The sequence below is a fragment of the Dipodomys ordii genome, unplaced genomic scaffold, assembly GCF_000151885.1.
Source record: "Dipodomys ordii isolate 6190 unplaced genomic scaffold, Dord_2.0 Scaffold6, whole genome shotgun sequence".
Taxonomy (NCBI): domain Eukaryota; kingdom Metazoa; phylum Chordata; class Mammalia; order Rodentia; family Heteromyidae; genus Dipodomys; species Dipodomys ordii.
In genome coordinates this window covers 7,983,711-7,997,130 of record NW_012267222.1, presented here as the reverse complement: position 1 = coordinate 7,997,130, position 13,420 = coordinate 7,983,711, and the positions used below count along the sequence as shown (strand labels likewise).

Sequence of the window (13,420 nt, the reverse complement as noted above, 5' to 3'; positions counted from 1 at the left end):
CTGTGGCTTGATTGGTTTCTTAAGTCAGTTTGTTTGAACAGGCAGAATAATGCTTTGCTTTACCCAGGATTCTATGATCCTCCTCCCAGGCTAGTTCAGTGGGAGGGAGATCTGCTTTGAGTATCACAAAAGAGGGAGATGGCTGTTTCCTCTAGTGTGGAGATGCTGTGATAAGGCTAGGTTCTGGGTAGAGTTGAGGCCTTTCAGCAGATAGTAGCTTTTCCCTGAGGGGCTAGCTTCTGAGACACTCACGCAGAGCCCAGCCTGGAGCCATTCTCAGGGTTTATGTTTACTGAATTTCAATTGATTGTCTAGGCTGCTGTAGGGAGGGGCAGCCTCTGGCTCTGTTTACCCACTGAAGAAAGTCACTCCTTCAGGGGTGGATTTGAGCGGGGTGATTTTCCCTGGGTGGGGCTGAGCCTGGTAGGTCAGGTCAGGGTCCTGTGACCTGCTAAATGACTCTTTTGTTAAGACCTGAGTTGAAGCTAGCTGCTCAGCAGGACCTTTGTCAGTATCAAAGATAGTGATCTCCGGTGGGGGGTGGGGAGGGGTGGCCTTCCCTCCTCTGCTCCCTGAGGAGTGAGGATGTCAGGCTTCTACTCACACTGGAGTCTTGGTTCCTGGATCATCTCTGGTCTGCGATCTGCAGGATGAAGATATCTGCTCCTCATCAGTTCTTGCTGGTGTTGAGTAGAATCCGCTTTCCAACTGCATCTGGTGCCTTTGTCCCAGACTTTGTGTTGTAGGTATGGTGGCAACAAGCAAGTACTCAGATCTGTCTCCTTGCCTGAATTTTCCCTTTCTGGCCAAAGTCTCTGTACTGTGATGGCACACTTGGTGTAATTCTCTGGCCTAGGACTGTTCACTGGAACACTAAAACTGCTTTCTATGCAAGAGCTTGTTTAGCCTCCAACTTCTCCTCTGCCATCTTCCTCTGACTCCCTTATCAAGTCTTTCTTTGATTTACTGTGCTTCTAGATCTTACTCTGAAAGTTTATGCCTATGCCCAGGAGCCCTAGTTTCACCTATTCTTTCCTATAACTGTTCTATGGTTTCAGATCTAACACTGAAGTATTTCATCCATTTTGAATTGACACTGGTAAGGATCTAGTTTCAGTTTTCTGCATGGGGATATTCAGTTTTGCCAGCACCAATTTTTGAAGAAGCAGCTTTTCTTCCAGTCTGTGTGTTTAACTCCCTTATTCAATATGAAAGGGTTCTAGGTTTTTTGGATTTATTTCTGAGTCTTCTATTCCATTGAATTGGTCCTTGGGCCTGTTTCTGTGCCAGGACAAAGCTATTTTTGTTACCATAGTTCTGAATTCGAGTTTGTAATTTGATATTGTTACACCTCCAATGGTACTTTGTCTTTTAAAAGTTGCTGCTGCAATTCAGGGCCTCTTATGGTTTCATATGAATTTTATTATTATTTGACTAACAATCTATTATTAATGAAAATAAATAAGAGACAGGGCTAAGGAAGATCTAGAGAGCAGCTTTGGGTTGAGCAAGCAGCATGGAATTCTTCTATATCAATACCTACTTTACTGACTCCTCTTCCTCAGTTCAGAGCTATGGCTTTCTGAAGATTTGGTTAAAGTCAAGCATAGAGGAAGAGACAACCCAGTCTTGGCTTACAGATTCATATGTAAAACATGCAAGTACCACCTGAAAGTGGCCGGAGCAACACTATAGCTCCTCAGAGGAGACCCTGAACAACACAAAAGGAAGAGATGTTGGTGAGCAGGACTCCAGTGGGACATTAATTGTTTAGTTCATCTAGGTTGTGAGAAATGTGATTTTCCATGGACTGATTTATGTTTTAGTTGCTAGTGCTGAATGGCTATGACTTTGAAAGAAATACTACATATGATTAGTGATGAGGAAATTGTGGTATCTGGATGAGCATCTCAAACTTAGAATACAGTGAGTTGACACCTGGGTCTCAGGCGAAAATTCACTGATCTTGTGAGCAATAGAGCATGTTTTGTGGGGGGATGAGTTGACTCTACCTTCACTCCAGCACTTCCGTGAAGGACTGCTTCTGGCTTCCTACAAACAAAATGGTTGTAATGCCAGAAATGATGGCTATGACAGGCTGAATAATGATCACTCAGAGATGTCTACAGCTTAGTCCTCAGTACTGTGAATATATTACCTAACACAGCAAGAGGGACTATGTAAGTGCCATGTAGTTAATGATTTGGAGATAGAGATTAGTCAAAATTATTTGAGAATAAACAACAGAATCACAGGGTCTTGTGGATGAGAGGTCAAGGTTCAAATATAGAAATTCTGAGAGAGAGGATGAGATCGCTGAAGAAAGCAATAGATTCTGTTGACTTTGAAATGGGAGAGAAGGTGGCAGAAGCAGACATTTGTTATCAATGCAAAAGACAAGAATTCTGGGTATGAATAAATATGTCCAAGTATTTCAATGATTTTGATTCATTTAACCTTCATTGTAGCCTATAAGTTGAGTAGTGAGGTCATCCAAACTCTACAAATAAGAGAAGTCTGTCCCAAGTGGTAGAGTAGCTCTCCAAGATGACTGAGTGCAAATTCCCACCATGAACCCAGGCTATCTGGATTCAGTGACTATTAGGCATCCCACCAGCAGGCTACACTCACCATTTGACCATTCTGTCACATTATTCTTATCTAGTTTGGTCCCATGATACTGTGAAAGCTCTCCCCCACTCCTGGTAAAGTTTTAACTTCTGCTGTCTCTTCACCAGCATCTACAACCAATTCTGCCATTCCTCTCCTCCTATCTTTTTGCAACCTAGTTCATTCTTTTTGCTTTTCTTTAATTAGGTTTATACTTGCTTTTGCTTTGCAGGGGGCAGCAGAACCATTAGAAGACTGTTACAGTATTTAACTCATTGTTCTCTCCCTTGGAACCTGTTTTCTTCTATCTTCTAGGACATATTTTCTTTTTTTTAATGGTCAGTTGTGGGGCCTGAACTCTGGGCCTGGGTGCTGTCCCTCAGTTCTTCAGCTCAAGGCTAGCACTCTACCACTTGAGCCACAGTGCCACTTCCGGCTTTTTCTGCTTATGTGGTGCTGAGGAATCAAACCCAGGGCCTCATGCATGCACTTGGTAGTGAAAGCTATTGCAGGAATTCTGATTCATGGCTTGAACTAGACAAAGTTTTAAGCTCATTAGAATTCATCCTTACCTTCCTTTCCTTCCCTTTTTGACTCTTCCCTGGTGTCTTTTTCTTACAAAGCCCCGTGTGATCCTACTGTCTAAGGGTAACCAGATCAAGGAGAAAATTTTTTACAAATCTGTTTCTCAGATCCGCTGGAGCCAAAGTGAATTGGGCTTTGGAGTCTGACCTTGATGGTGGGAATAATGATGACCCCACCTCCCATGGGATGTAGAGCTCCATCCTCAAGAATAGGGATTCTCTTCATTAGCATTATGATCACTTTCTGCATAGATCAAGGGGTTTTCAAGGAAATACTAACGGCATGCTCTCCATTTTCTTTCATTCTCTCAATGAGAATGGTAGAGTGTTGCCAAATACAACTATGGATGCTGTTGATTTGATACTTGAAGGAAAAAGAAAGACTGTGTTTCTTGAATGCAAACCCAGAAGAACTTCATTTCTCCCTCTTTAGTCTTACTTCCCACCAGGACTATGCTGGGATACAGCATCTCCTTTGAAACACAGATCTCAGTAAAGATTGACCTGGTGGTAGATATCATGCTTAGTTTCTCCTAATTCAGAGTGTTACTACCAAATAGCCTTAGTTCTAGGTGGGTGGGGGAGTTTCTATATGTCTTTTGGGTGATTGTCTGTTACTTGTTTTGTTTGTTGTTTGGTACTCCTCCTGTTTGAACTCAGCCTTGCATTTGCTAGGCGGGTGATTTACCACTGGGCCATGCTTCCAGCTTTTTTGTTTACTTTTTTTCACTTTGTTCTTTTATTTGTAATTCTCAGAACTGAATCAAGGGCCTAACGAAACCTAGGAAAGTGTACTATGTATAAGCTGAATTGTTAGGTCTTCATATGTCCTTTATGTAACTGAAAACAGTATTCATAATGTTCCAGGAGCAGGGGAAAGAGAAAATCTTCTTATCAAAGAAATTTATGCATACATGAAAACCATCCTCCACATGGTGCCAGGTCACAGGGATCCCCTGGTCTTCCAGGCGCTTTTTGTACAGCAGGCCATCATCTCGGAGGATGTCCCACTCACAGGTCACGATGAAGGCTTCAGGAATCTGAGCAAAGATATTGTCGTCTGCTAGAAGGGGTAAGTTTTCTATATCAAAAATGTGTTTGGTTTCCAGATAGGCAGCCTCATTAAAAGGTTCAGGAAATTCGGGTTGCTGCTTGTCTTTCTTCCTGAACCTTTCAGGAAGGTTGTCAGAGCTCAGCCACTTCCTGTACTTCTCCCAAACATCCACAGGAATACAAGCACCAGTCAATAGAGCATCTTTCCAAGACAAGTCAATGGCCAGATATTTACACATGATCATCAATATCAAATTTCTGGTGAGCAATGGAATACTTTTGCTCTGCTGAAATGAAGATAGCTGTAAATTTATAAACTGCACCCATGGATAAATCAGGATCTGAGCTCGGATGTGGGGAAGATCTGGTCTGCCAATCAAAGTCTGGGTTATGCTGGCCACTATGGTACCTCCACTGCTGTCTCCACAGAACACAACCCGGGAGAGGTCCACCCCATAGAATTTCAGTGACTTCAGGAGGTGGATGGAGGCATTCAGGCAATCATGGAAAGTGATGGCGTAATGGTAGTCAGGATACTTGTGGTATCTAGGGAGGAAAGGTACAGAGGTGAGTCCAGAGGTCAATGAAGGCCCCTTGAATCCTGTCTTCTACACCCCTCCCCACCACATGCATGAGTCATACCTGATCAAATCCTGAGTTTGTGACCAACAACTAAGGATTCTTATCTCCATTTTTTTGTGTGGATGTGAACAATCTGTCTATAATTAGAGTAGCCAACAATCTCAACCAACCCCATGTTCTGCTTCTATAGACGAATAAAGCCCCCACAAGATTTTTTCAAATACAATGATATTTGCTTTGGAAGCAGAAAAATAAGAATGTTGGAGGATGAGAAAGACAGTTAAATCTGGTCCTTAGGACACCAATGAGGTGTGAAGAAAGTGGTGGAGAGGCCTGATCTCTACATTCCAGTTCTTACACCTAGAGATTATGAAACATTCGAGTGACACCGTTTAAAGAAGGAAGTGAGAGAAAATCAAGCTTTCTTGTTATTCTCTGCATCATCGGCTGAAACCATCAAACCACAGTGTCCACAAAACTAAGTAGAATATAGCAGTGTGATTCAATTAAGGTAAAGAGATCAAGGCAAAGTTATGGTTAGCAGAGAACCTGAGGAGAGGACAGAAGAGAGGAAAGGAGAGAAGTAGAAGGAGCAGAGGCAAGGAAAAGGGAAGAAAGAGAGGAAAAGGGAGAGTTGAAGAAAATCTTGTATTTAAGCCACACTCGGTGGCTGCTCAAAGTAACCCTCTGGTCTCCAGAATAATGAATGTACCAGAGAAAAGATACATCTCTGCAACTATCTGGTATGATATTACTTGAGAAATTCCATATAACAAACAAGTGTAGTTATTTCTGCACACCGTTTTGTGCACTCTTTCCCGGGATCTTCATTGTCTCTAAGACTTTTGGAGATTTAAGTTTCAATGATGGAAGATCAGATAGCAAGGCAGCCAAGGAAGTGTAAGTCACAAAATTCTAGCTAAATGTTGTTCTCCTCATTCTTCTTACAGAGACAAGAGATGCTACGTAACTTCTTTGACTCACACTGCTATACCATACCCAACTTGCAGGCTACCAGGATGATGAGTTCAGCAGGTCAGGCAGAGTATAATAGATAAGTTTTCATTTCTTTCTCTTCCTTCTGCAAACTGTATCCTGGTAATTTTTTTCCTTTTTTTAATTTAAATTTTAGTTTTATTGTCAAGGTGATGTACATAAGGGTTACAGTTACATAAGTAACTGTAGTGAGTACATTTCTTGTCAAACTTGTTACCTAATCCCTCATTTTTCCCACTTTTCCTCCCCCCGCAACTCGCCCAAGTTGTCCAGATCATTTCCAATATATGATCTAGTGAGTATCTGATGGGTCTTCATCCGTCTTTGGACGGACCGGGTCTGAGGAGAGGTAAGTGTGAAGTGAAGTGCAGCCACTGGCCCGTTCCCCAGCCTCCCTTAGCCCAGGAGACAATCAGACACAGCGGGGAGTCAAATCAAGCAGGAACTCTTTTATTAACAGGGAGCATCCCCTTTTAAAATGGGATCAACCAATCACTGAAAGGCCACACCTTAACATGCACCTAAGCTTTCATGAGTTGTTTACACACTGAACCTGAACAAATCCAGCTCTGCCCACTCAACTTCCGCTTAGGGCCATCTTTGCTACCTGTGTTCCCCACAGATTTCCCCACAAGTATCACCATTGCATTGGTTCTCCCTTTGTCATTTCTCTCACCATTTTTTTATTTCCCTTCCCTGCCCTAAATCAGATAGACATATATACAATACCCAGGGTACCAAAATCAAATACAGTGACAACTGGGGGAAAAATACAAAAAAATTACATAGAACATTAAAAAACAAAGCCAGGCGCTGGTGGCTCATGCCTGTAATCCTAGCTACTCAGGAGGCTGAGATCTGAGGATCGCAGTTCAAAGCCAGCCCGGGCAGGAGAGACCGTGAGACTCCTATCTCCAATAAACCACCAGAAAACCGGAAGTGGCGCTGTAGTTCAAGTGGTAGAACGCTTGCCTTGAGCTGAAGAGCTGAGGGACAGCGCCCAGGCTCAGAGTTCAAGCCCCACGACCGACAAAAAAAAAAAAAAACATTAAAAACAACAACAAAGAAAAATATTTTATGTCCCTGTCTTGGAGTTTTCACTCAACTTTTTCTGGTTCATTTGAAAGCTAGAAGGGTGTGTGTGTGTGTGTGTGTGTGTGTGTGTGTGTGTGTGTGTGTATTGGTACTGAGCTTGAATTTAGGGACTCATTTGCTTTTTTCGTGTATTTGTAGATGTGTGTATACACACATATGTATATATGTATACGTGTATATATGTATAGACACATCATGTGTATACACACATATGTCTGCACATGTGTGTGTACGTGTGTGTATATTTGTATATTTTTATTATAAAGATACTGTACAGAGTGGTTACAGTTACATGAGTAAGGTAATGAGTACATTTCCTATTGAGCATTGTTACCTCCTCCTTTGTTTTTCTCCTACATCCCTTCCCATCTGTATGATTTTTTTTTTGATAAGTTGTTGAAGTTGATTGGTCAAAATTTTGTTGAGTTTTGCATTGATGTTCATTAAAGAAATGGGTTCATAGTTCTCTTTCTTTCATGAGTCCCAACCTGGTTTTGGGATGAGGGTTTCCTGGTTTTGGGATTAGGGTTACAATTACTTCATAGAAAGAGTTTGGTAGTGAATTTTTACTTCCAATTTCATTGAAGAATTGGAGTATTGGTGTGAGTTCTGCTTTTAAGGCCTTATAGAATTCAGGTGTAAATCCATCTGGTCCTGGGCTTTTCTTGGGTGCAAGGTCTATTTTGATACTTGATATGGGTCTGTTAAATAGGTTTAAATCATCTTGGTTTAGTTTGGGCATATCAATATTTGCTAGAAAGTCACCCATTTCTTCCAGATTCTCAAACTTATTAGCATAAAGGTTTGAGAAGTATTCCCTTATAATGTTCTGAATCTTGGTTGTCTCTGTGGTGATGTTTCCATTCTCATCTCTGAGTTTATTTATTTGGGTGTGTTCTCTACTTTTTCTCATAAGATTTGCTAAGGGTCTGTAAATTTTGTTAATTTTTTGGAAGAAGCAACTCTTTAGTCTGTTGATTCTTTCTATGTTTTTTTTGGAATCTAATTCATTTAATTCTGATTTAATTTTAATTATTTGTTTCCATCTACTGGATTGGGGTTTAGCTTGTTGCTCTTTTTCAAGGAGCTTCAGGTGCCTCCTTAAATTGTTGGCTTCAGCTCTCTCCAATTTGTTGATGTAGGAACTCAGAGCTATAAACTTGCCTCTGAGTACTGTATTTGCTGTGTCCCAGAGGAGATGATAATTTGTGTGTTCATTTTTGTAAAATATCATGAACATTTGAATTTCCTTTCTAATCTTTTCCATGACCCACTGGTGATTCAACAGTATGCTGTTCAGCCTCCATGTGTTACAGGATATTCTTTGGTGGCTTTTGGTGTTGAGTTCTAATTTTATTCCCTTGTGGTCTGGGAGAATGCAGGGCATATTTCAATGTTTCTGAATTTGGACAAATTTGCTTTGTGACATAGAATATAGTCTATTTTGGAGAATGTTCCATGTGCTGTTGAGAAGAACATGTATTCTGATGCTGCTGGGTGAAATATTCGGTAGATGTCTGTTAAGTCTGGTTGACCTATGCAGTTGTTTAGATCCGAGGTTTCTCTGTTGAGTTTGTGCTGGATTGATCTTTTCAACGGAGATAGTGGTGTGTTGAAGTACCCAAAAATTAATGTATTTGAATCTATGTGAGATTTTAGGGAAAGTGGTGTTTCTTTGATAAATTTGGGTGCCCCATTGTTAGTGAATAGATATTTAGAATTGTAATATCCTGCTGAAGGAGAGATCCCTTAATTAGTATGTAGTGACCTTCCCGATCTCTTCTTGCTAATTTTAAGTTGAAGTCTATTTTATCTAATATTAGGATTGCAACTCCGACTTGTTTATGGGGACCGTTTGCTTGATAGATTTTATTCCAGCCTTTCACTTTCAAAATATGTTTGTTTTGTGGGCAAGGTATGTCTCTTGAAGGCAGCAGATAGAAGGATCTTGTTTTTTGATCCAACTAGACAATCTATGTCACTTCATTGGAGAGTTAAGTCCATTAAGATTGAGAGTTAGGACTGTGAGATTTTTGGTAGGTCCTGCCATGTTGTCCACTTTCCTGGGGGCTGTGCCAACTATCTTCTTCTTTGATTCTTGTGGGGATCTTGTGTCTCCCCTGTGTCCATAACCAGTCTCTTGGTGGAGTCTCTGGTTTTCTTATGGTGTTTGGTTTTCCTGGGCCTTGATTGGTTTCTTAAACCAGTTTGGTCAAGCAGACAGAAAGCCCCGCCTTACCAGGGACTTTATGACCCTCCTCCCACACTAGTTCAGCGGGAGGGAAATCTGCTTTGAGTATCACAAAACAGGGAGAAGGCTGTTTCCTCTAGTTTGGAGTTGCTGTGATGGGGTTAGGTTGTGGGTAGGGTTGAGGCCTGTCAGCAATCAGTAGCTTTTCCCTGAGGGGCTAGCTCCTGAGACACTCACACAGCCCAGCCTAGAGCCATTCTCAGGATTTACTCACTGAGTTTCAATTGTTTTGTTTTGTTTTGTTTTTTACCCTCGGGCTGCTGGGTCTTCTGCCTAAGCAGCAGTGGGGAGGAGTAGCCTCTGGCTGTTTACCCTGTGAAGAAAGTCACTCCTCTGTGGGCAAAGCTTCTTCTGCCTGTGTAGGGCTACTTTCCTCTGGGTGTAGCTGAACCCCTCAAGTCAGGTTCCTTTTACCTGTTGAATAGCTTCTATTGTCTTCTTCCAAGACCTGAGTAATGTGCTAGCTGCTCTGGACCGATCTTTGTCAGTATCAAAGTTGGAGTTCTTCTCTGGTGGTTGAGGAGGGGCTATCTTCCCACCACTGCTCTGTGAGAAGGCGTGAGGATGGCTTGGGGGTAACTCATGCCTTACCCTTGGTTTCCAAGCCATCCACTGTCTATGACTGTCTGTGGACAACTGGGAAAAGATTTCTGCTCCTTATCAGTTCTTGTTGGAGATAAGTATAATCCACTCACACACTGCCTCTGGTGCCTTTGTTCCAGGCTCTCTCTGTTGATATGGCAGCCACAGCAGCAGCAGCCACTGCTGCCACCGCAGACACCAGTGAGTGCTCGAATTTGTCTCCTTAACCAAGCTGCCTGGATTTTTCCTCTCTGGCCAAACTCTCTGTACTATGATCATACACTTGGTATGACTCTCTAGCCTTGGACTTTTCACTGGAACACTAAAACTGGTGTGTGAGAGCTTGTTTAGCCCCCAGCTTCTCCTCTGCCTTCTCCCTCCAGACTCCCCTCCTGGTAATGTTTTGTGATGTCTTGGTAGAAGAACTGGAATTATACAGATCATGGCCCTCTGCCCCTTTATTCACTCAAAGTCCCATTTGTTTCCCATAGACCAGTCTTGGGGTTTCAGCTTTACTCTCCATCAATACCTGCCTGGCTTAAACTTGGTAGGTATATAGGTAAATATTTTAACTGCAATGAGTATGAGGAATCATCACTTCAACAACAAACCAGACCTGGATGAGAATTTTCATGGTCAATACTGCTACCCTACCATCACCAACCCTGCCTGTACTAAGAATGTGGTTTATTAACTAAATTCCTATGAAGACTCCATTGTACCTCAGTCACTTTTATACTTTGCATATAGGTGTCCTCAAAAGGCATATTTATTTAATCTTGGTGCCCAGATGGTCGGTCCTATGTTTAAGATATGATTCCATATTGAAGGATGTGACTTAATCAAAAAATTCCCCTCTAATGGGTTCATAATCTCTTGTCTCATTGGGTGGTGATTGGAGGCAGGTCTTAAAGGAAGATAATCTACTTTGAAGGGAATTTTCCCCCTGGTTTCCTCTCAATTACACACACTCTCTCTCTCTCTTTCTCTCTCTCTCTTTTATTTTTTCTCTTCTGGTTAAACCATTTGTCTAAGATCTTGTCACCTTATTTGGTCTTACCCCAACTCACAGCAATTAAGCAGAGTGGTCATGGACTGTATCTCTGAACTAGGAGACAAAATAAATACCTCCTATCAGGATTTGTTTCCTAAAGTATTTTTCACAGTGAAGAAAAAGTGTAACAAACAGAGACAATTAGTACCAGGAAAGTGAAGGAGCTGTGACTAACTCACAATGTGGTTATGAAGCCTTTGGAACTATTTTGTGGATAGAATTTGGAAAATTTAGGAGATGTGTGTGAGTAAAGACCCAGAACGCTGGAAGTACAAGGAAGAAACAAGAGGCTAGGTGGAGATTTCAAGAGCAGAATGCCAATAAGAATGTAGACATATGACTGTGCTCATGAGGTCTCAGATGGAAACATGATTCTATTAGAAACTGGACTAAATTTTATTTGTGTTATATCTGGCAAAGAAGTTATCTATATTTGGCCATGCCTTGAGACATTTGAGTCTGAAATTGTTCGACTAATTCACATGGTGAAAGAAATTTCAGGTAGTTCACCTTATAAGCTTGACACCCTTATTTCTGGGTCCTGTTATCCAGATTGATAGTGAAAATGAGGAATAAATTGCAGAGGAGAAAAATCTGGAAAAATGTGCAATTTGGCTTTAAAAAATAGTATAGTGAAGATTATTAATAAGTTAAATGTGATTGCTAAAGATAATCAAAGATAATGAAATCAATACATCTTTTAGGAAGAATAAAACAGGTGCCTTGAGGATATTTCAGGAAGTAGCCAGACCACACAATTTTTAGACTCTGAGTTATAAAAGTTTATACGCATTTGAAACACTTTCACTTGCATAGGGCCTCCTGGGAAATTCAGTCTTGGGTTCATTTCACAGTGGTCCACAACACATGCAATAGGAAAAAACTGCAACAGTGGCACCCAGGGGCCCAGCTACCTTCTGAGCTACTAGTAGACAGCTATTGGCATCACCCATGAGGTAATGATTGCAATAGCAAGACTTATGGTTTGATGGAGACTGACATCTAGATATAAGAGGGAAGCCTGGGAATCTAGCCAATGATGGCAGTACTGGAGTCCCTGCAGGCAACTGCTGACATAAGCTGATGGATGAAAGTGTGAGCATAAAACCTAACCTCCAAGGAAGATCCAAGCAAGTTGATGATGCAATGAATGAAGAATGTCTGCTCACTAAAGCTGCAAATAGTGATCATAGCCAGCACAAGAGAGGGTGAGCTGGCTGCAGCATGAAAGACTACAGAGGGTGTATTGTGTAAGACTCTTAGAGACCACATAACATCATCATTTGCCCTGAATGGTAGACATGAATCTACAGGATTTAATGTGTGTGTTTTGGTCTTCCTCTGATCCTATCACCTCTTCTGTGTCTCAATTCTTACCTTTGGAAATGGAGATGCATACTCAGTACAATTAGTCAATGGACACATTTAATTTCCTCTTCAGTTTTCAGAGAACCACAGCTCATAATTTACCTTGAGTCTCAGAGGAGATATGAGATTAGAACCTGAGAACAATGTTGGAGTTATGAAGCCTTTAGAAACTACTCCTGGACAAAGACTAAGTGCCTTCTGTCTTATGAAATGTCTCTATGCTCTTGATGCCCATGGTAGATAGATTCTTATGGTTTGGACATGAAGTATCCCCAAAAGGCTCATGGGTTCAGTGTTTGTTGCACCAGTGGTGAATTCAGTCATTGACATGTAATTGGATAACAACTACTCTGACTTCACCAAGGAATGAGTCAATGTGATAGAAGTATGGAAGTAATGTCATGTTCAAGCCAAGCTGGAGGAAATAGGTCAATGGGATGTATGTTTGAAAGGTTTCCTTTTCCCATTCCTGTCTTGGCTTCCTGGCTGCCATGAGTGAACTTTACATGTCTTCCCATTGCCTTGACTGATGTTCTGATTCATCACAGGCACACAGCAATGGAACAAACTGACCATGGACTGACCCTCTGAATCCATGAGTTTAAATAAATCTGTTCTCATGCATATTGTTATCTAAGGTATTTGACACCTTGATGAAAATTAAACAGACAGACAGGGTTGAAGACATGCAATGTAGTATTTATGACCTTTCCTCTTTGCACTCCATAATAATGGGCATAATTCCAGGCTTTCCTGTTTGGGACAATGTGATTCCTGTGTCTGTGACAATAATATAGGATGTCTCTTCCGATGTAAACCCACAATATATGGTCTACAATCATTCAGGACTCACCCTTACTCTCCATCTCTTATATAAGCATCTTTCCTGGGCCACTTATACCACTGCCATCAGCACCGAGTTTGTCTCCCTGGCCTGTGTGGTTGTGGTAAGAATCTGCAACACAAGAAAAACCCAGCAAGATGCATAAGGAGAGTCCAGAAATTCCCATCATTGTGCCACAGATGACACAGCCAATGAGGCTCTGGGGTTGACATCCTCACTCAGTAACTATACTTTCCCCCTTTTAAATGACCCTTACCTGTTCTACCTGGGCAAACCCTTACAAAGGCCATTCAGTGTCAAAACTCAAGTCAAGGGCTGGGAAGGTGGCTCAGTGGTGGAGTGCTTACCTTGCATGCATGAGGCCCTGAGTTCGACTCCTCAGCACCACATAAGCAAAAAGA

General features: G+C 41.6%; 1 protein-coding gene across 1 annotated transcript in view; it reads right to left on the bottom strand.

Annotated features, from left to right (window-relative positions):
* Positions 1 to 4,015: 4,015 nt before the first annotated feature.
* Positions 4,016 to 13,420, bottom strand: part of LOC105998684 (arylacetamide deacetylase-like 4) — a 14,958-nt gene continuing 5,553 nt past the window's right edge. Inside the window, 4 exon segments of the mRNA XM_013033478.1 lie at positions 4,016 to 4,793; positions 9,563 to 9,564; positions 13,077 to 13,116; positions 13,118 to 13,130. Of these exon segments, the coding sequence (XP_012888932.1) occupies positions 4,016 to 4,793; positions 9,563 to 9,564; positions 13,077 to 13,116; positions 13,118 to 13,130 (833 nt within the window).